At 37.1% G+C, this 24,932-nt stretch overlaps 1 protein-coding gene across 2 annotated transcripts in view; it reads left to right on the top strand.

Moving 5' to 3' along the window:
- CDH18 (cadherin 18) overlaps positions 1-24,932 on the top strand; it is a 465,964-nt gene that overhangs the window by 413,803 nt on the left and 27,229 nt on the right. For both annotated transcript variants that reach the window (XM_075212928.1, XM_075212927.1), the window contains exons 8-9: positions 17,076-17,212; positions 20,001-20,119. In XM_075212928.1, coding sequence (XP_075069029.1) covers positions 17,076-17,212; positions 20,001-20,119 — 256 coding nt within the window. The remainder of the gene's footprint in view (positions 1-17,075; positions 17,213-20,000; positions 20,120-24,932) is intronic.

The following is a 24,932-nucleotide window of genomic DNA, read 5'->3' as shown; positions in this document are numbered from 1 at the left end:
AGTTGCCTGTCCATGCAGTACAGCCCGAGTTGCCTGTCCATGCGGTTCAGCCCGAGTTGCCTGTCCATGTGGTTCAGCCTAAGTTGCCACTCTATGCGGTTCAGCCCGAGTTACCACTTGGTGCTGTCTGCTTTGAGGCTTCTCACAGCGCTGTCTGTTCTGTGGCTTCTCACAGTGCTGTCTGCCCCGTGGCTTCTCACAGTGCTGCCTACCGCGAGGCTTCTCACAGTGCTGTCTGCCCCGAGGCTTCTCACAGTGCTGTCTGCCCCGAGGCTTCTCACAGTGCTGTCTGCCCTGAGGCTTTTCACAGTGCTGTCTTCCCCGAGCCTTCTCACAGTGTTGTCTGCCCCGAGGCTTCTCTCAGTGCTGTCCCTGCCAAGCCTGCCACCCAGTCCGGGCCTGCTGCCAAGCCTGCCGCCCAGTCCGGGCCTGCTGCCAAGCCTGCCGCCCAGTCCGGGCCTGCTGCCAAGCCTGCCACCCAGTCCGGGCCTGCTGCCAAGTCCGAACCATCTGTTACCGAGGGTGCCAAGTCTGAACCATCACCTTTCTTTGAGGGGCATCCTTCCCAATTTAATGCCCTTCTGAGGTTTTTTGCTTCACAGATTCCCTCCATACTAAGCCTTGTTAGTAGCCCTAACAGACAGGTACTATTCCTAATATCCCATTTTAAAGGAGAGGCTTTGGAATGGGCAAACCCATTTATTGAGATGGATCATCCCATCTTATCGGACTTACAATCCTTTACTGAGGCAGTAATCAGCAAGTTTGTAACTCCTTCCGCTATGCCATCTTGCAGGGCCTCTGCATTGTCAGCAATACCACCTATCTCTCCTGGCCAAGAGATACCATTGTGCTCCTCCCAGTTGGCTCAGGTCCCAATCCCGAGGAAGTCCCGTAAAAGGGGAGGACGTAAAAAGAAAGGAGGTTCTGCAGTGCTTCAGCTTCCATCTGGCATGGTCTCCTTTGCCTCTCCGCCCATGGACGAGGACTTTTCTGCCGGGCCCCCAATTCTGGACTATGATTCTGATGAATTCAGACATTTTTGGTAATTGGGCGTCTGGAATCCGCCCTTAAGGGAAGGGGTACTGTCATGATCTGCCTGCTGCATACTGCTTTGCCTGGCAGCTCCTGCCTCCTGGACTATCAGACTTTATTATTTGTATTCATTTTATGTGTTAGCAGCAGTACCTCTGATCACCAGAGGTGCTGCAACTGTGCCTGCCTCTTGTGCTTTAAGAGTTAACCTTCCTGTTCACTAATTATTCCTTGCACCTGGGTGTGTCCTTCTTATACTTGTCTCTCCCAGCATTCATTGCTGGTTATTGTTGTCCCATCCTGTTGTTCCTTTCCTCTGCTGTGCTTTTGGTTTTATGCTGCTTGGATCTCTCCATATTACCACTTACCTTCATCAGCCATCTACCCGGTATTTATTCCTGCATATTCCTGTATATTCAGTATTCAGCAATAAACTTCGTGTGTTTCCACCTCATTCCTGGCTCCTGAGCTGCACTTGTATTTGAACCGTGACAATATAACACCGTAGAATTTTACTGCAAATTCAGAAAACCAAGCCTGCCAGCCCTAGTATTTATATTTCAGCAATGACAATTAGCAATAGAGCAATGGAACTCTCCTCTATAAGTGTAACCTATTTAACACTGTACAATTTGACTACAAATTCAGAAAACCAAGCCTGCCAGCTCTATTATTTCTATTTCAGCATTGACAATTAGTAATGGAGAATTGGAGCTCTCCTCTTTGTGTGTAACCTATATAGTACCGTACAATTTGACTACAAACTCAGAAAACCAAGCCTGCCAGCCCTAGTATTTCTATTTCAGCAATGACAATTAGCAATGGAGAAATGGAGCTCTTCTCTTTGTGTGTAACCTATATAACACCGTGCAATTTGACTGCAAATTCAGAAGGCCAAGCCTGCCAGCCCTAGTATTTCTATTTCAGCAATGACAATTAGCAATGGAGAAATGGAGCTCTTCTCTTTGTGTGTAACCTATTTAACACCATGCAATTTGACTGCAAATTCAGAAAACCAAGCCTGCCAGCCCTAGTGTTTGTATTTAAGCAATGACAATTAGCAATGGAGCAATGGAGCTTTCCTCTTTGTGTGTTACCTCTATAACACAGTACAATGTGACTGCAGATTTACACCAAGCCTGCCCACCCTAGTATTTCTATTTCAGCAATGTCAATTAGCAATGGAGCATTGGAGCTCTCCTGTATGTCACTGGAGTCTGCTACCCCTCCTTTTTCTATTCTACCTATGACGCTGCCCAACTGCTCTACAGACTGCCAAGAATTGTGCTACCACTGCTGTGTTCCTCTGTGAAATGGCACTGGATCGACTTGGAGGGCGGTACTTATAGAAACCAAAACTCGCGAGATCTGACAACATAACAATGATGTTTTGCCTCGTTTTCAATTACCAAGGGTGCGCAAAAGAACCGAGCCGGCTCGGTACTCGGATCTGCTAAGTTCGGGTGTGTTCGGTTCACGGGGAACCGAGCCTGAGCATCTCTAGTTACAACTTGATTTGTAATTTTCCCTTAAGCCACTGTATCTGCTTGTATTACAAAGTGTACATCAGATGTTTCTTCCAGATCTTACTGCAGTGGACAAAATATAATGGAAAATAATATAATACTTGAATTGCCTTGCTTGCACCTGGTTATTTCTTGTAGTATACTTGTTTATTTCAAAGGGGGAAGAAAGGTTCTGCAATGCATCCTTTTCAAGTACTTAATGTTTTATAAAATGTTTCTTTAAAAGTTATGTGCAGATGAATGTTTTGTTTAAGCATTTATTTGGAGCTGTAGATATGCTCCTAAAATGGCTCTCCATTCACTTGAATGGAATTCTGAAAAAAACAATCAAATGTCTATGAGCAGTTTTCTTTAGAAAATGCCAGGAAAAATGAGGACTAAATAATTTTCCAGGTTTCTGGACATGAAATGACAGAATAGGAAGATCGTTTGGATTTCTTTCAAGTTTCATGACTGACAAAGCAATCTCCAGATTAAACAATGAGAAAGTGCAAAGTTGATGATACTGTGATGCCAAGCTACAGATCAGAGATCAGAGGGAAGTGTTTCAATATCAAAAGTCTCCCTGTGTGTGGTATGATGCAGTGGGGATCAGAGATACTAATCTAAAAAGAGTTACTTTAAGGTTAGCATTGGTGAGGAAAGTAAAGATCTCATTTGGTTGCTATGGGTTACAGAAAGAGTTACCATTTGCACCTCTACAAATTTAATTGTAATTATGTATATTCCAAGCTTTAGTGGTTATTTAAGGATTATTTTACTTCATTGTACTTCATTAAACACATATATTCACATGTATGTTATGTTAATTTCTTTTTGTTTATTATGAATTGCTTGGTTCTGATTTCAGTTATTTTTTTCTTAGGGCCCCCAAACTCCTACAGCCACCCCTGCACACTCTGCATGCTGCACTTCACATTCTGATCTTTACATAATAAAAATTCTTCTCTGAACACAGTACATATGCTGAATTACATGTTTTCTCTAAGCACACTGCAAATGTTGCACACGGAACATTGTTCCCAAACCATATATGTTCCACTGCACACTATACTTATTCTACATGGTATACTACATAAACAAGCCATGTAACAAGTGAAGATTTTTAGAAGGCAAATATGACTAAGCTAGCGATAAACAGGAGTAAAGTATAAGGAGAAAGACATGTAAGTTAAAGTGAGGTTTGGTTGAGGTAGCTATGGGCAATCTTAAGCTCATAGTGGCCTTTGATATAGATAACAGGGGGAACTATATGCCACATTTGGAGACTCACTTGTGGAGACCCTTTGGAAGCACCTGCAACCCATGAACAATCATGTCATCTGCCTATGTAATGGGAGCAGTTCAAGGCATCATAGATCGGAGGAGAGGGATGTTAGGAGACATGTGGCTAAGCAATGGAACATGGTGGATTGAGACCAGGGGGTAAATGTATTAACCACCGGATTGTTGAACTCCTGCGAGTTCGCCATCTTCCCTTCCCTTCCCCTCCCTTTACAAGGCAGCGCCGCTTTAAATTTAAGCGCTGAAGATGGCGAACTCGCGGGAGTTCAACAATCCGGAGGTTAATACATTTACCCCCAGGTATAAGAACAATCCGGCCACTCAAGGATGGGGATAATGGTGAAGAATAGATTTGCCTGCAGTGGCTCCATTGGTCCTGCAACCAATGCCTATGAAGCCGATTGTGGGAGCAGAGCAAAGGAAATCTATAGAAACAGTTGCATCCATGGACACCTCTGTAGGCCTATCAGTAAGAGGGGCCTTGGTCCAGTGGCTGCCTGTGCCCATGTAAGGGGAACACCTAGTAAGTCTGCACAACTTCAATGTACTGCATTCTATTCTGGGAGCGAGAATGGCTAATTAAGAGACGAAGGGAGAGACACCTGGTACAGGTATTTATTAAACAGAGGGAGAAGCACCTGGTATTATTAAAATAGGTGTTGATGATTTTATGCTTCTGAATTTTCTTAGTGTTTTCAAAGACCGTGGTGTATTATGAAGCAGTAGCCTCTGCAGACAGTACAGAAGGAATGTCACTGTTCACTACAGTAACAACAAGTTTCCCATCCTCAGTGAAAGTGTGGTCACAAATGGCTCCAATGGAGTGAAGCTTTCAGAGTGACAGTAATAGACAGTGGTGGTACTTGGAGGAGACAGCTCTGAGGGTGAGCTTGTGGGGCTTGGAGAGTTGTCATGTACCCTGATCAGAAAATTTGTCCAGGTGTAGGTGTGTGCTTTGAAGGGAGGCTTGGAGTTTATTTCATGTGGTTAAAGGAAAGATTTTGAGAGATGAGTATGTGAAAATATTTTATTTACTTCTTTTGTGAAGAATTAGACTGAGTAGAAAAGAATAAGCGGAGGGAAAGGAAATGTTATAAAATGATTCTCAGAGTATTTGGAAATTGATCCCAGGTTTTAATGTCTTGTCTAACATGATTAGTGAAAAGAAGAAGGAAAACTTCTTGGCTATTTTGGATCATATGGAACCATTGAAGAGTTTTTGGAGGATCAGGCCTTATTGCGTCATGATGAACAGTTCAGGTTAAGGAAAGAATTCTATCTGAGATGTGGGTGGGAAAACCTATGTAGTAGCCTATGGATGAGGACCAAAGGGTTTAAAACAGCCTTTTAAAGGTCCTGCCAGTGCTTTTAGGAATGAGTAAGGCATCACCAGGAACAAGGAGGAGTATATGTTGGTTGTTGCAGTCCCATTAATGTGGTGGCCCCACTTACCAAGTGTTTCAAAAGGGAAAGGCAAAGCAGGAATCTGCATGATTCTTGAGAATAGATTCAATGTGCCCCTGGCATTAGACATATTCAAACAGAGAAGTGGCATTCCAACAGAAAAAGGTTTTTTTTGTAGTGTTGTTCCCTTATAGAGAACCCTAAATAACAGGAACCTGAAATTATCTAGAGATTACCCATAGGGGAACAGTGACAAATTAATGAAGGAGGTGGGCTTTAGATGAATGGAGGGCCCCATTGCGTAGCCGCCTTTGAATGGGTTACACATTTTCCCAGGGAATGTGGGCCCCAAAAAGGAGCCATGAAAAGTTAAGGTTGTCATTTCCAAAAGCCAACTAAATTAATGATGCAATTACTGAGTATACCTGATGTTTAAAAAAATATAGACTCATTTCTGTTTGCTTCGAGTTCATCCAGTGTGTTTCCATTTATTAGACTGGGTATACACTATACAAAATTTCTCCCAATGCAATATCCTTAATAATTTTACCAATGATTAAAAAAAGAATATCCCTGACCAGCATGCTGATTGCAAACTGTTCTTCCTCTGCTGAGCCACTCTGTCAGTCTCTACATTGGTTACCTGTATTTCAAGGAATCCAATATAAAATTCTTCTACTAACATACAAGGCCGTCAACAAGACGAACAAGAACAATCAGCAGCACAGAATTGGAGAAAATAAGAGAAAAGGACAGGAGAACAAGCCGAATAAAAGTTAAGTTAAGGGGGATTTTTTTTATTATTTCAAGGGACGCTGACCAGTGAATTAAAGTCACCTGGTCCTTGAGCATCATGGACCTTATCTCCTTGCTACATACTTCTACTTGTAATACTAATGGGGCATTATATATTATTCTCTTTGGCCCATTATAAGTTGTTATCCCTTAACTAACATAGTGGTATAATTAGCAAAACAGGTCACAATTTGGGGTCACAGTGATGTATATGTCAGGCACCGCAGGCCTGGTCAGGGCACCCTGATATACAATGCCTGGCTTAAATGCACTTTATTGATATTGCATCGAAACAATACAAAAAGTGATTATAGTATAATAACTAGAGAGAATTTTTTGAACAGGGCGATTGAAAGGTAAGAATAGGGGGATTTGAAAAAAAGTGATATATATATATATATATATATATACTTTTTTTCTCATATATATGTGTGTTAACTATGTTTTCTACGGTTTTTTGGATGATCAGCTATCGTTATTGTTAGAGTAGCTTATGTGCGGCCCAAACCAACTCGTCGTCTTCCAATGTGGCCCAGGGAAGCTAAAAGGTTGGACACCCCTGGTGTAGATAATGTTTTATCTCATTTCCAGATAGACAGATTTTTCATTTTTGACAGATGACTTGCCAAAAATAAAATCAGTGCTGGGATGGTCATTGGAGGGCAGCACATGGGCATTATATGGTACAGTATGGCCTGTGTAGCAGAGCTGAGTGGCATAAGTGGTGGTTACTCTAATGAGAAGGAGCATTTAGAATTACTGATTTTTTGGGGGGAAACCTGTTCTATAGGGTTGCTGCGCTTGCGTCTGTGAACCAGCATATGGCTGGGTTAGATTTCTCTTTAAATTTTAGGTAATAAAAGGGCAATAGAAAGGTCAACACAAGAAGCGATGTGAGGAGACCAGTGTCACTTGAAAATCTTTAGTCAATAAGTAGTATTGGGACAGATATGCATCTCCGGGTAGAAGTTAAGTTAATTTGGTTGGCTTTCTCTTTGGTCTTCTGCAAGGCATTGAGAATAGGGGAGCTGGTATGCAGCTAAATATTGTGTAATACTTAGTTATAATGGTATAATGTGTATCAGTCAGGAGAAGCATTACATTGTCACCTAAGGGAATCCAAGATGGATCTCTTGTGAAAAGCATTGCGGATTTGCCTCTCAGAAATGTTGGATTGTCAGATTTGTCCCATAAGAATGTATGTCAGGTGAGAGAGGGTCCACTGCTTCAACATGAAGATGGGTGTTTTCTGTCCCAACTGGGTAAGTCTGGGGTTACATATGAGTCATATTCATACAGAGGCTGCCATGTGGCATTTAAGCGATGCAATCTTTATGTATATTGGGACACGGTAATCAAGTCTTTTAGATCCCTTGCAAAGCTCCAATTGTTATAAGCAAAAAAATAAAAGAAAAGTGGAAAGAGGAAGAGGTGATGGAGAGGAAGGTGTAAGATACAGATAACAACAATATTAATATGGTTGGTATATTTTTGGTATGGTGGAATAAAGCAAAAGATGGGTATAACATACGGATTGACTTTGAAGAGGTTTAAAAAGAGAGAGCGAGAGAGAAAAAGGTAATGGATGAGAAGTATAAGATGACAATGGGGAGGCTACATGGCCTTATTGCGTTGACTAGCCAATCAGATCAGTTTTCCCACTCATCAGGCAATCAGGAACACGTCGCTATGATTGACTGTTTGTGTATTAACTTTTTTCATACATTTGCATTGTGGCTTCACTAGGACCAAAAGTGTTTCTTGAGGTGATTTCATATTACTGTGAATTTTGAGTTGTAGATATCTTAATATAAGCAATTTTGCAGCCATAATGTTTGTCCTACATTCAGGCAGCATAATTGCTCTAAATCAAGCTAGTATCAGCAATATTTTCCTTGCAATCATTGAAGGACTAGCTGTTCAACAACAGATAAATCAATTTAGGAGCCAACAAAAGAGAACCACTAGTTCAATTGTCCATATCTGAGAATAAAATATATAAATATAATATATAAATAATAAATAATATAAATATATGTTAAATCATTTTTTGGTATATTAAACTATATAATACTATGTGGCAGGAGTCATCTGCATCTTTATTGATGAGCTTCATTAAATTGTGGAAAGCACAAGCTTTTCTCTTCATTGTAATATAAAACCGCAAAACAATTGAATTACCAAAGAAAATAACTTTTAGAGGAATATAAAACACTGAATGAAAAAGTAATCAAAATACCTAAAAAATACTTAAAGGGCACTATGTAAACAATCTAGCAAAACATAGTAAAATACAACAAGACCATCAAAACAAAGCACTCCCACATAGCAAGGACAGTTATGAACATGCAAATTCATTATTAGGTAGCACAGGTCAATAATAATAGAAGCACAATATGGGAAAAGGGGAAATAATTACTGTTTTTCAGTAATAATGTCATATTGACATACATGATCTTCAGTGTCCTACACTCTTCCTGCAGGGTCTGTGAGGTACACTGATATTCTGTTTAATGAGGAGAGCAAAGTCAGAGGTAGTAAGGAAGGACAAGGGTTATTTTTAAATGGCGTTTGGGAAATTTAATGCATGGTGCTCCAAATTATGGAAAGAATCTTATTTTGGAAGCATACTGGTTAAAATACCCTATATCTGTATGCATTACTGAATAATTCATCTTCGATGTCCCAACACTTCCTTAAACTCAATATTTCCAATAGTGAACTTATCGTCTTCCCCCTTCCAGGAATCTCCCACCCCCCCTCTCTATTTCTGTTAATAACACTACCCTCGTTTCTGTCCCTCAAGTCCAATGTCTTGGGGTCATCTTTGATTCCTACTTCTCCTTCAAGCCTCACATTCTGTCCCTTTCAAAATCCTGCTACTTCCATCTTCGGAATATATCCAAGATATGCCCCTTTATCACAACGGAAACTACGAAAACCCTCTTTCACTCGCTTGTAATCTCTCGCCTTGACTACTGTAACCTCCTTCTCTGTGGCCTACCTGATTCTCACCTTGACCCTCTTAAGTCTATCCTCAATGACCCTCCTCATTTTTCTCTCTCGCCACTCTATCTCTGCTGTCTCCCTCGAACAGTCACTACATTGGCTCCCCATGCCCTACAGAATTAAATGTAAACTCCTCACCCTCACCTTTAAAGCTTTTAATCAATCTTCCCCTCCCTACATCTCCAATCTCATCTCTAACTATACTCCTAGCTGCCCCCTTCGCTCTGCCTGTGACGCCGCCGCACTGCTTCACTGATCACCTCTTCTCACACCCGTCTCCAGGACTTTGCCCGGGCTGCTCCCCAGCTGTGGAACGATCTTCCATGTTCCATCAGGTTAGCATCTACACTCAAAGGCTTCAAGCGTGCCCTTAAGACTCATTTCTTTATTCAAGTTTATCAGTCCTCCTCCAAACTCTTTTGTCCCGGCTCTCTCCCCAGTTAGTGCCACCCTATTTGTGTCTCCCCCTTTCCTTTAGGATGTAAGCTCTCAGAGAAGGACCCTCTTTCCTTGTTTGTTCCTTCTACTATTCCATCACCCTCTGTACCTCTTTCCCTGCTTCCCTAGCCCTATTTTCTTAAACTTCGGCCTATTTTTCGCTGATTTCTACCATCACTTTCACTCATTGTCCCAGTAATAATTTGCGTTGCATTACCATGTTACCTGTGTCTGTGTATTTATTTTTGTTCTTTGTTTGCTCTTTCTGTATCATGTTGTGTCATGGCTCACTGTTTTCTGTATGTCATGTATGGCACTGTGGACCTTTTGTGGCGCCTTATAAATTAAAGATAATAATAATAATAATAATAATTTATTTAATATATACATCCTTAAAATAATAATTTGTTTTAAATACATTACATTATGTTTAATTTTTTAAAAAAAAAAAAATAATAATATAGAAGAGCTGAATGCTCACCTAACAATAAACACATAATAACACTGAAAAGGGTGGACATAAACACGAACACATATGTAGTTGTGAGGCCTACTGGACATTTAGGCTAAGATCTTTATATCCTGATAGCCTAAATTATCCCATTGAATTTAATAGTGTTTAATATCTGATTCAGTGGTGTGCATCTGCCCCCCGGGCTGGTCCCATAGTGGGTTACCTTGAGCTGGGTCACTGGGCCACCTGCATTTTTCTTCCTTTACAATAATAGGCTGCTGAGTCGAGTCTTATTCCCATTGGAAAAATTTGCCAGCCCTCCCCTGATAATCATTGTAGTTGTTTACAGTAGTCATCTAGTCACAAATTGTCTATTAGCTGTTACAGTGTGGCTAATTACTCACAGATTGTCTATTAGCTATTTACTGTATTATATATACTCAGGGCCTGATTAAGGTTTCAGGCTACCCTTCCATGCCAGGCTTATATGTGGTAGGTAAAAACTAACATTTCCTTAATTTAAAATCTGTCTTCCTTAACCCCCTCCCCATCTGTGTTTACGACACTCAGTTCCACTTGGCTTTAAAAAAGGGTCACTTCAATCTTTGTCAATCATTCAATTTTAATTTAAAACACAACTGTATAGCAGACCAGAGGCATGAACGAGTGCTCCTTACTATGAAGAAGTGAAGGGGGATGGGACTGTCATGTCTGCGCTTGTTGCCATCCTTGTCTCTCTTACTCGCTTATCCTCAATTGCCCACCAGTCTTCAGCCTAAACCATGGGAATATGTCAATATTAAAACCTAACAACATTTTCTTGTCACTTTCTTGTAGAACATCTATCATTGTATATTTTAAAATTAATTTCAGGTTATACCTCTCTGAGTCACAATTTTGCACCCCAAAAAATGTTGTACTACCCTCAAAGCCTTGCACCCTAGGCTGCAGCCTAATCAGCCTATTGGGTGATCAAGCCCTACATATACTTTATATATATATATATATATATATATATATATATATATATATATTGTTAAGTTTTCAGACAATTTGGCTGATTGTGTGTAAAGATTTATTTGTTTTAGAGTTGTTTGTAAATATACTTATTATTATTATTATTATTATTATTATTATATTATACACCTATTCATTATTTATTTATTATCACCCTTCTCTTTCTTCCAAATATATGACATGCACTATATGGATGGTTATCTATTTCACTGATATAAATTTTGTATTTGAGTTTATTTTATTTAGTGGTATAGAATATGGCAAGACAGGATTACAATTATTTATACATATGTACATGATTCTTATCATTCATGCTGTTAAACATGTGTATTTACTTGAATAATGCTTATATATGTCATTTTAAATGTATTTCTTTTTTTCTGTGACTCATAATTCCTTAATGAGCACTTATTCAGTAAGTGGTGCTTCCCAGCCCTTGATTGATGATTAGAGCTATTTAAACTGGGACAGAATTGTTCAACTCACCCTATTCCTCTGATGAATCCACAGATTTGGAACAACATGTCATACTGATAGGATTGTGAGTTACAGCCTTTTCCGCAGGTTTTCTTGTTGGAGCAATGCCTGTAATAATTCCTATTTCTGCATGGAGACTGCTGTTTTCCCAAACTCCTGTCTGTTATGCTTACTACATCTACACAGTGCAGCAGCCTATGGCCACAACCATACACTCTGGGTTTGGTATTGGAATGGAGACCACAGCAAGAGTGCCTATGATTTCTCCTAGACTTATAAGGGTTACACCATACTTGCCACTCTCCTGGAATGTCGGGGAGACTCCAGAATTCCTAGTGAAGTGGGCAGGATGGGAGCCTTAATGACATGATTTGTGGTGAATTGCGTCATTTTGGCCCAGCCCTCCATGGCAAAATGATGCTCTTGCATCATTGCGTCACAGGAACAGGGACAAAATTAGACATTATGATGCACCTCGTCCCCTTTCGTCCTCACACTTCGCCTCCCCTCCATGATCTCCCAGAGGGAAGGTGTACAAAGTTGAAAAGTATGGGTTACACAGTAGTGGTTCACTTTTCAGCGCTAAAACTGCAAAGCTATTTGTTACACTACCTCATATTTTTCACATTCTATGCACTACTAAAATAAACACTGCCGTGCAGCTGGACTGTGGTTTACATTCAGTTAGCATGTCTAAGGATAAAACAAGGGGAGTGTTTTGGTTAATTCTGCTAATACTTTGGAGTTTGAGTCACTTCCTTCTTATGAACTTATGATCTGAACTGACAGACACCAACCCCTTGACATTACTGAGATATTGCATTTGTAAATACTCCAGCTACATAACATACGGAGTTCCCTATCAAATTCTGGGACACTAGTTAGGGTCCCTAAATGGATATTACTATTTGAGTAATTTGATTCCACATTTTAGTCATTGGGTTCCATCATTAGAATTATTGCTTTACTATTGTTTTTTAATACATTTTCCTTGCTTTCGGAATATGTTGGCTCTATATAAATAAATGATGATGGTGATGATTCTTTGCTCTAGTAATAAATTGTTTATATTTTTAGATTATTGATACACAGTTTCTATGTTTAATGTTATGCTAACACTCAGTGTGCAAATTAGTCTTATTGTTTACTTATCTTAGGGATTAGCAGTGACCCCATTTATTTGCAAATGTTTATCTGCTTTGTATGATAATTTACTTTAAGATTAAATAGATATTTTTTGGGTTGCCATTGTATTTTATTATTCAGTTTTTTTATATATGGTTTAACGGTTTTGCTGTTATCTCCCAGATGTTATCATTATTTTAAAAACTTTTTAGAAAAATGTTCATTACCAGAAATATTTGTTTTTTATTTTTATAGAACCATACTAAAGAAGAAAATGGTGCCCTACCTTATCTATCCCCCAAAACACACATAGCCCCCCAATACAATGTATTGGTAATGCACCTCCTCCTTTGCTCTGGCTATCTGTTGGGTATGTAGGTGACCAGGGAGATGCCACACATCCGAATCTGACAACATGGTGCAGTGCAATAAATTAGGTGGTAGGCCTTCTCTTGTATGCAAACATAAATATCCTTACATTTTTCCTCCATTCCAGTACATGACTTAAGCTGCAGCATATAAATAATAATGTATATCTCCTTTCTCCTCCTGTACAAATTTTAGCAGTAGTTGCTCAAAATTGTTAACTAGCATAGTGATAAGTCCACCTGCTCTCCTCTACATGGTTTACATATATAGTTCAGTTACAGGAAAATGTAACACTCTAAATGCAGTTACTACAGCATAGCAGGTTCTTCTCAATCCACAGGCTCTATTGAAAAACATAATAATGTAGATAGCCTTTATTCTTGGAATTCACTTCCTTTAGCATACCCTCTATATATGGCAACTGTCTGTACTCCTGACTGTAGTCTTTCTGCATATTAGGGGGTATCTTTGTTAACTAGGCTGGTTTCCTTCCAGCTAGAACAATCTTTATGGCCACGTGCTGTGGCATCTCTCATGGGGCCTGGGATCTCTTCTCCTTTGTCTCTAGCCTGGATCTGCTTCTCTTTTTATGAACTGGGGCTACCACTTACTGGTTGAGCAATCTGCCCTAGACACTTTCATGCCCTGCATCTACGCTCACCCATGTCCCCACATGATGCCCAAGCCTAACTATCCCTCCCAGTGACCTCCATCTTCCATCACTAGGTGTGTATGGACACTCACTGCATCTGTCTAAAATGGGTGTTGCACACGTTTGATATTTTGGAGTAGACTGTATTAGAAAACCTGGAGTAGTATACAAGAGTTAATTAGTCAAATGTTGTTATTGACATAAATTATGTACATAAACTGGACTAGATGCAACCATAGGGGGGTATTCAATTGTTAGCGAGTTCCGAAAAATACTCGCACTCTAAAAATATTACCGGTAATACGGTAATACTGCTCAGGGAGCTGCGAGCTGAAATATCGAGTAAATTACCATATGAACGGTATTTACGCGCAAATTACCGTATTACCGGTAATGTTTTTAGAGCGCGAGTATTTTTTGGAACTCGCTAACAATTGAATACCCCCCATAAAGTTCAATGTAAATGAACTAAGATTAAGCATTTCTGTACACATGGGCAATATTAATTATATTGAAAATGGGAGTTTGTGAAAATGAGCAATGTCATGTTTCTTTTATCGCTCTGTATATTGGCTATTTTCAAGGTAAAGAAAATAAGTTGTGTATCACAGCAAAAAGTGAGTTGTGTATTTCTCCAGTCATTTATGCTTTTCTGCAACAATTTCTGTTCTTTTTCTTCTTAAGGTTTCATATTTCTGCTCCAAGAATAAAGAGCAATTTATTGAAGCTATTTAGTCCTGCAATGTATAAATCATTTGTTTCAGTACCAGAAACTCTAAATGTGTCGAAACATGGATTTAGAGCAGTTCTTACACTAAAATAGAAAATGAGCATATCACTGAGTTTTCAAACTTTGTTATATAACTTCTTGATTAATTTTATTCTGTTATATTAATACATTACGGAAATTATCAGCCAGAAACTTTAAATGCAATTAAAATCAGGTGAGGAGAAAAATTACTTTCTACAACTCTAGTCAACTATATTTGTTCAGTCATTTTCTAAACAAGAAATACATGCTCAAAAATATAACTGAAGGCTTACACGCTGTTTATATAATCTAGTTCATTCATTCACAGTTATACTATGCAAGATTAACATATTTCAGCAAATATTCTTTATAATTCTATAAGGTTACATTGTGCAACATTCGCTTACATTCTTGAAACTACCTTAGTTTTTAGTTTTTTGGGGGTCTAGTCCTCAAACATGTCCTCTGTCATGTTTAATTTTCATTATATCTTGACAGTTTGGGGGACAGAGTGCTCACACAGGGCCTTATGCTGAGATAGCAGCAAAGCAGAATAATGGAACAAATTTGCACCTTGGCAAAATGTTGAGTTGAAGGGAGAGTTAAATTTAAAATGTGGGGACAGATTTATAGTTGGGATAGTGTGTGTCCAAGATCAATATTACATTTCAGTGTAAAAATAAATCTATAAAGTACTTGTGTGCTACATGAAAAAGCAGCAGGATTTTCCTTGCATGCAAAAAAATTAATTAATTTGCAACCCTTGCTTTGTAACATGGCTTGTCCTGGAGAAAATGTACTCCTTTTTTTGCTGACTAATGCAAATGAAACATAACTAAACTGCAAGGTAAGATGATGATCTGAAAAATGTAGGACTTTTAAGTGTATATTCAGTATGATAAAGAAGTCAGGATGGTGCAGCTTGAAAGAATCAGTAGATAATATAGTCATGATTGGAATTAATACATTTTGGCTGAATGTAAAAAAACAGGTCAGTGGGGTGTAACGAAGGAAATTTTACCTCAATCAGTATATATGAAGTATATGCCACATGTATTATAGTTTGTGAAACAGCAGTCGTTATAACTATAAGATACATACTTTTAAACAAGTTAACCCGTGCATGATACTCATGCATTCTAGTCAAATCAAGCTACTTAAGGTGTTAAAAAGGTTCTTGTCAACTTCACACGCCGCTAGGCTTTTATATATTAGATAATGCTAAGAATTTAGTAGGTCAGTGTAGTATATAACTCCGCCCAGCAGGTGGCACTGCAGCTTTAGCACTCTGTCACCCGGTAGTTTTTTCCACACACACACACACACACACACACACACACACACACTAACACAGCATCTGTGTTCATGAGGTAAAATTACCTCACGAAAATGAGTTTGAGGCCTCAACTCGTAAATTTAGCCTTTACTACCCCTCCCACAGGGGGAAGGGGGGATGATGGAAGTTAACTGACTTCACTATTATAATTTTTTTGTCAAATAATGTCAGTATACCAAATTTCAGGTCAATTGGATGAGCCCTTTCTGAGAAAATAGTTTTTTCCACACACACACTAACACACGCCACTAGGCTTTAATATATTAGATAATGTTAAGAATTTAGTAGGTCAGTGTAGTATATAACTCTGCCCAGCAGGTGGCGCTGCAGCTTGAGCACTCTGTCACCCGGTAGTTTTTTCCACACACTAACACACGCCGCTAGGCTTTTATATATTAGATAGTGTAGAGGAAGATGTAATTGTTGTCAATGGCAATCATAGAGACTTACTAAAGCAGTTGGACAATTGGTATACCTAAAAACACTGCAGACATATGGAAGAGCTGATGGGGAGGGGACTGTTTAGTGTCCTATGATAAGCAGGAGCAGGGCAAATACTGTGCAAATAAAAGAAAAATCTGGAGGACAAAGATAAGTAATATCTGAAAAGTAGAAAAAGCTGACACATATTTGTTGCAAGCTATAGAAAATAAAGCTGTATTTGGTGTTAAGTATAATACTCTGAATGATATTTGGTGTCAGCTACAGGAAAATGTATAAAAAAATATGTTGGGCAACATTGGGTACTATCTATGGAAAACTGAGCTCTGATAGCTAATATGCCCCTGCTTTGTACACTAACCAAATCTGAAGGGCGCGGCCTGCTAGTGCATAAAAGCCAGCCAGGAATCATGCAGACAGTAGCCAGTACTGGACAGAAATAATTTGATTTAAAAAAAAGAATATTATGGTTAATACAGAATTACTGGCTTCTGTGGGATAGCACTAAACACTAAAAACACATGGTATATCTCTAACGGTGTGTTTGGGTGGTCTGTGGATCTCTTAGTAAGTCAATGTGCATCCTGTTGAAGCGTTCCTTGTGGCAATTATAATATAAACCACTAGGTGCCATAGCCTTTCAAATAAATCACATACCACTGAAAGAGCTATCACTGACAATTCTGGAATAGTGACCTTGGTAAGCACAGATGCGCTTCTTTCCATTTATCATACATGCATGACTTCTATCTACATTGAATTGGGTCAGGGTCATGAAATTCAAACACGTGTGACTGGGATGTTATTGCTATTATTTAATCTCCAAAAAATGTCAGTGAGAATGTGTAAGTATTATTTTAAAGCAGATTTTCATTTGTTTACCTATTACAGTATATATACCGTGTTGAACTTTGTTTATTTCATTTACATGATATATTAATTATTCTGTTTAACTGTAACAGATATTTCATTTATAATAATTCGCAAGAAGAGAACAATTTTGAAATTGACACAAATACTGGAGCAATTAGAACAAGAAAACGACTGGATCGGGAAGAAATTCCCTGGTATAATATTACGGTGACTGCTTCTGAGACAGGTACTGTTTTACATGTATACAATGAGAAATATAGTATTTGTGTTTGTGTGTGGGTGAGTTTGTGATCATATTTAGCATTAAAATGGAATTGAAGTTATGATCACTGTAACAATCACTATTTGGAAAAGTTTATTTCTATCCAACTAAAAAGACTTGGTATATTGTCACAAACCTGAACAAGGCCACTTGTTTGTTGATTCACTCACCGTAAGGATTAATAATTAGTAAGCATTATGGCTAATTAATTTAAGTCTGTAATATATTAAATAGCTTCTCTTTGAACATATACAACCTCAACACAGCCAAATGTACTTAAAGAAAATGTATCAGAACAAATACAGTATACTAGGAATCGATTGTTAGGGGCACTAGACATTCATTCCCATCAACATTTTACTATAACTGCCCACCAAATCCATGGAGACACTATGGTCTGTTGTTTGTCTGTGTTTACTGACAGAAGAGGTAGTCAGACCATAGGACATGCAGTATTCAAAGAGCTCTATACCCAACAGATTCCGCAAATCATCCCAATGAGGATTACAAAAGCTGCAGTAATACTGATTGTCTGCAAATATTTGTTTCCCCAATGTTAGTGTGATCCACTTGTGTGGTATATTAGTTGTGACTGTGTCTCTAAGCTTATCAGTATCTAACCACCAAAAGAAAAAATGAGTGTTCCTATAGGGTCACTCATGGGCTAGTATATATAAAATATAAATTTTTTGGTATAGATTAAAATCGGACCATCCCTTTTGTACATAAATAAGATTGATTTGTGATTGTGCTCATGAAGGACTGGTAAAATAAATTACTAAAAAAATTAACTGTCGGTTTCTTTTTGAACTTTCTCTTATATTTTACAATTTTTGCATATATAAATATTGATTTATTTCCAGTATTGTAACTAACCATGTTAAATGATTTCACATTTTATGTTATCCATAAAGATACCTATTTTAAATACATCATCTTTCTCATGCATTCACATTTATTTTTAATATTCCTTTTCATGTACAAAAGGGCATGGTCATCCAATACCTTTTCCAAAATCTTTTCTGGAATTGTGCAAGAGCGATGCAGCACCATTCTTCTACAAGAAAGTCACTCAGATGGTGCCTGGTTGATGATGGTGGTAAAATGCTTCCTCAGGAACTGTTCCAAAATATGTTATAAATGCTCAATTGGTTAAGATCTGGTAACTGATTAGGCAATAAGACATGGATATTATCAGTTTCATGCTCAGAAAACCATTGGGTGAATACACCTGATCTGATGATGGGGACATTGTCATCCTGGAAGACTCTCTTTCCATCAGGAAAGAAATGCTGCAACATATTAAGTATTCACTATCATTGATCTTGTGTTCTAGAAGAATGACTGCATCCAAATCATACCAGGAAAATATACCATACAAGATTGTGAACCACCCAAACCCTTCACTGTCTGTGTCAAAATGAAGGTGAAAGATTATTCATCTGACGATACTAACCTTCCTCCACTGCTCATTAGCCCACTACCTGTGGTCTTTGAACCACTGAACTTGCAAACATGCATTGACAGATGTGCTTAATGCCCTGAAACATTTCTATAATACTCAGCCCTGTAGAGATCTTGTTGCACTGTTTGTTTTTAAAAAAACAGAATTAATGTACAGATATCATAATGGTGGAGAATGCACTTTTGCCCACTGTTGCCCTTTTCTGATATTTTTTCCTCAGAGTTTCATGGTCATATCATCTTAGACACCATTGCTTGTGAAACATTAGCAAGTTGAGCTGTCAGTAAACTTCCTGCATTCATGCAGCCCAAAAATTATACCTTTTCAAACTCATATGGGTTAAGACAGGCCTGCAAAACCTGTGAAACTACAAACCGCAGCATGCTTTGCTAGTTGATAACCACAGGTTGTGCAGGCCTGTGTTAAGATATGCAAAAATATTTTATATCGTACATCTATTTTCTTTGCTGCTCCTTCGCTTTTTTTTTACTTTCAGGGTTTAAGTATGGTCATCTAAGCACAAAACATAAGGAAGATATCAATCTAACAGGTGCAAAGTCTCTGGAGAATTGCATTAAATAACCAAGCTCTGGTCTGAAAACCTCACCATTCCTCTTATTTAAAGTTGTGTTCTTTTACTAGATACCTACATCTCTTTGAAGCCTTTTACAACACAGTGGTGTACTCTACTACATTTTGTAAAAGAACCAATTGAGCCTTGTCTGTAAATTGCAATAGTGTATTGTAATGCCAGGGGTGAAATGATGCCAGAAGAAGCAGGTTGGCATTTAATAACATGGCTCAACTATACACCTGGTAGGGCCATTGTCAATGGGGGTTCATGTTGAGTTGGACGCAAATTGCATTTTCTGCATATAATGGCCTCTTTTACTTCTGTACAAGTGCACAAAGCACTAGTTCTGAAGCTTGTGCTTTGTGTGCTTGCACAGAAGTAAAATAATGCCGAAACGCGATTTGCGGCCAACTCAACATGACCCCAAAGTTGAAGTCCATTTCAGTTAATCATTCCAGGTACATCAAGAGGGACAACTAACTGGACATTTAAGATTTGAAGTCCACAATAATCCTGGAAGCTATTGCAAATAATGACAGGGATCATTTTTAAATGTAATTAAATAAATTGTTAAAATAAATCCAATCTCTGGAGAATTTGAAGTGTAAACCTAAAGTTTCTGGACAACAGATCCCATACCTGTATAAGACAATTGATATATTGCATCTACAAGTTTTATTAAATTGTTAATATTTTATGTACCTTTCTTATAGACAACCCTACGCTATTGAGCTATGTTTCAGTTGGTATCAAGGTTTTAGATGTTAATGACAATCCCCCTTATATTGGAAATGAAGATATAGTTGTTTGTGAGAATGGAAGACCTGGACAGGTAAAAAAAAACAATGCTTTAAAATGCATATTGTAATTTTGTTATAAAAGTCTAAAATTTACATTGCATTTGCAGTAATTCAGTATACTGTAGGTCATTTGGACTACCAACCTCTAATGTTTTATTAATGTTCTTTAGATCATTTTTCTGTTTTTTTCTGTGGAATATAGTTTATACACATATTATACAACTGCACATTTGCTAAAAAAGAATTGAGATTTTGAGCAAAAACAATTATATCCATTTCAGAATCAGTTGTAACATATTACGCTTGAGAAGTTGATAAAAGCATCAGCTTCTGCATTTTTTTTAAATAAATGCAAGGATCATTCGTTATTATTTCTTTAGATCAAATATCTTAATTTCACTTAAATTAAGCACTTATTTTTCCTTTTAACACCTTTTTTGACTACTTGGTAAACACCTTTAACACTTTTGCACATGAGTTGTATATTTTTAAAACATTTTTCGATATTGCATCATAAAGCTCAATGGAGCAGGAGCAATTTGTCTATTTATCAACCTCCTAAAACAGTATGACAGTTTAACACAATCTTTTCATGGCAAACACAGCAAAATTCCATTCAACACCTCAGGCACGAGAAAAAAATTATTTCCTATGTATGACCTTATTTTTAGTGATATGGTGACAGTTTTATATCTTTTAACTTTTTTGAAACTTATAATTTTATTAAAAGTTTCAGTTTTGCAAAGAAACAATTACATTGTTATGTGGTTAATGGAAGGGCATTGTATACATACAATTTCTGTACGTATCAAGCTTCGCAGGAAGCCTATAATTATGTAAAAAGCCCAAGAAAGAAAGCTGGGAACAAAACAAGACAAAGGAAAACAAAACATTAACAATTATACATTCCACAATCCAAAAGTGTATCTTTAGCTATGCATTATGTTGGTCTCAGTTTTCTTAAAGGTCAGCAGTAACAGTTCACATACTACTGGTTTGTAGAAATAGAGACTGTATTCAACTGTGTAGAGTTGATCCTACTTCAGAGGACTGAATCCTGAGTAAAGTGATTTGATAGTGATTTTGATATGTAAAATTAACTGTCCAAGATAGTGGAAAACAGTTTAATTAACATTCATATTGTACATAACTTTATCTGATTCAAGCTTAGATAAAGTATGTGCATTGTATAACAATTATTTTGTTTGGTTAACAATGTTTGATGTTGGTTAACAATATTTATCATTCCTGATATGGTGCCAATGGATTAGCAAAAAATAAAATACCTTTTTTATTGTTTAGAGGTTTCTGTCAAGTAACTTCATCAATACTTGAAAACATATATGAAGGTTTGTTAAATATGTTACTGACAATAATGTTACCAAAAGCAGCCAGCATGGACTGCTAAATGTGTATATTAAGGACTACTGGTCTATTGGATCAAAAACTGGCTAAAGAAACATGTCCAGAGAGTTACCAATGGTTTATATTCTAACTGAATTGAACTGGTTCCATCTAAAGACCAACATGGTCTCAAGAATTGTTTATACATTATGTAGAACTTGAAATTAATAGTACTCTATCTGTGTTTACAGATGATGAAATGCTAGCAGAGTTCATAAAAGATGCCATATTTTTCAAAGCTGCCTATATAAATAGAGAGATTGAACATCAACATGACAGATGAAGTTTAATATGGATAAATATAAAGTAATTAATTTGCTTACTAAAATAAGCTGGTAGTTTACACCATATGTAGAAAATCGGTGGGTAAATCTATAAAAGAGACAGATCTAGATTTACTTGTAGATAATAGATTTATCAGTAATATACAATGCCAATTGGCTGATTCCAGACACAGCAGTATATTGTCATGTGTTAAATTATGCATAGACCCAAGAGAGAAAAATATAATGATTCCCCTATACACGACACTGGTGAGACTTGATTATACAACTCAAATTTGGACAACAGGTAAGGAAGATGCAAAGATTGTCCAAGTTAGATTTGTTTACTCTACAGAAGATAAAAATTAAAGGGTATGATTAGTGTATAAATATATAAATAATCAACACTGAAAATTCTGTGACAAGTTGTTCAGTTTGAGGCTGGCCGAAAAAGAAGTGTTCTTTATTGTAATGAAATTGTGCAATGCACTCATTCAACTAGTATTTTCATACACAGTAGAAAAAAATAATAACAGATTGGACATTTTTCAAAAAATACAAGTTGTACATGGCTACTGGTATTCATAGCATATGTTGATTCAAGGAATTGTCCAATTGACATTATGAGACGGAAGTATGTCAGAAAGGATTTTTTCCCTTTTAAGGCAAATGGACTGTGGTTTATGGGGTCTTTAGTCTTCATCTGTGTTATATCAAGATTTTGAGTATAATTTTTTTTAATTATTTGGCTTTTTGCATTCTAAACAACTAAGCCATATGTAACTATATGTGGAGGTGATCTAATAGACAATAATATACAACGTAAAATATTTTGCTATGTGTGGAATGTAATTTGGGAGTAAATCCAAGAGGGCAATGAAGCTTTACAGGGTTAGGATAGGCCATACATAGAGTTCATACCGTATGAAAAGAAACCCTTTATTGAAGAGCACATAATACACATGACGTGTTACACCAATCTGTCCACATCTTAACCAACACATGAGTGTATATATGAGATATATCACATTTATTCTACTGGTTTTTACCAGTGACAGTATATATTCATAAATATACATTTTCATTTTTTCAATGTATTTATTTCATTTAGTAAATATCAATAAAGTTATAAATAATTCCCATACAGTGTGAGTTCTGGATGTATGGCAATAGATGATAGCACATATAGCACTTGTAGCACATATTGCAAAGAGATAGTTCCATCCAATTATAAAAAAAAAGAGATACACATATATACATGTACAAAGAGGTAGATACATTTATTAAATGCTGTGCATACAAATACATTTAAAATAGACCTTAATTAGCTTTACAATTCATGTTTATGACTAAGCTTTAAATTAGTTTTAGGTGTGTTTCATACATTTATTTTGTTAATTTAGTGCACTGCCACAATCAGTTCTGCGCAAACAATCTAGATGTCTGCTTCTTTCTATTTGTTTCCTAAGCTTTTTATACGAACACATTGGTTTAGATTTATTTCTCTTCATTTTTTCCCAATGGAGCATGCTGAATCTAGTTTATTTTAACAGTATATCTGTGCACATAGCAATCTATTTTCTGTATTTGTGGCTAACATTATATGCTATTTCAAACACTTTATTAACTCACCTTGCAGATGAAAATATGCAGCTCTAATTTTTAGTTCTTATCCAATAAAATACTTATTAGTATTTGGGATGCTCCTTATTTTGAGTAGTATCGATCTTGAAATAATTTAGTTAGTAGATGTAAATTTTATCATCTACATAAACCAGGTATATATTTTGGAGTTTATGATGATAATTGTCACATCTGGCTAGCTGTATACAGTAGATTTATGGTTTCAGCTATGTTAAACTTCTTCATCTTTGCTAATATGCAAATGGGACATCTTTACGTTTAACCTTAATCCTTAGCTTATGTTTCCATTGTTGTTGAGTGTTAACAATAGAAGTAGGTTAGTATGACAGTATGCTAGGAGAACAGAGTTTAAATGGATGAGGGTGTGAGGCAAACATAATAGTAATGATCAGTGGCGGAACTACCATGGTGCAGCAGATGCCATGCACCGGGGACCCATGGAGATAATGGGGCCCATTGCATGGCAGATGCAGAGGGCCCGGGGCCCCATTTCTGGCAATGATCTTTGTGGTGACATATTAATTTTGCATGACACTCATTTCATATTGAAAAACATGATGAACATGCACAATGAAAGTGCAAATCAACCATAAAGTTGCTCATTGGGGAAGTGCTGTTATGTTTTAATCATTTTAGGTTTCATCAAGTATTTAAGCAGAGAATCAGTTAACTTATTTTGATTTAAAATGGTATGTCACTGGTATTCTGACAACATCAACTGGTGCCTGGTCCAAATTGGATTTGCAGTTAGCCATGCACAGGTTAGAATGCACAAACATCTTTATACAAGCAACCATACATTTACCATGAATCATTGGAGATTAACTTTAGCCAGATAGTGCTATTAGCAGCACTGAGAGATGTCAAAGGCTGTAGCTCAAGTACAAGCAGTCTTGTCAGATAAGGTAACTTAAAGATTAATAATGTTAATAATGTTTTAAAATAATTTTGCCTCATTTATATTATTAGAATAAGCCCTGTAAAATATGTGAGCAATGTATAATGCATGTCATATTACTATCATTCTTGATTCTGTGTAAAGCGTATAGTTTTAGAGAAACGTCTAATGATGGTCATGTGTAAGAGAAACTTTTGAACTTATCCCATAACACACAGCACGAGTATGTGATACTCTGTGTATGTCGACTTGGAAAATGTAATTTTATATTTTATACACTGGCTGCATTTATTGCTGCAATAGATCTTGTATTATCTCAAGCTACAGTGACACCTTCTCGTATCCTTAATGAGGAAGTCTTTAGAAGTCAGACTAACAGCAGAAATAAAATCTAGGATTTGTGATACTTTGGGGCCTGATTTCTGATCTGAAGTTTAATTAGATTTCTTCTCTTGCTACCATAATTATTGGTGATGTACTTTGTTTATTTGAGTTGTGGCTCCTTTTTTGCTTTGTAACTATGTTTGTCATTGTATAGCCGTTCTGTGTCCATAGACAGTACTTCTTTTTAAACTAGCAACTTGCATATTTTTTGTTCTTGATGCTGTAAAAAGATTCATCTTCTAAAAAAAAAGC

Source organism: Mixophyes fleayi, chromosome 5 (genome assembly GCF_038048845.1).
Source record: "Mixophyes fleayi isolate aMixFle1 chromosome 5, aMixFle1.hap1, whole genome shotgun sequence".
Taxonomy (NCBI): domain Eukaryota; kingdom Metazoa; phylum Chordata; class Amphibia; order Anura; family Limnodynastidae; genus Mixophyes; species Mixophyes fleayi.
This window is presented reverse-complemented; position numbering and strand designations above follow the sequence as displayed.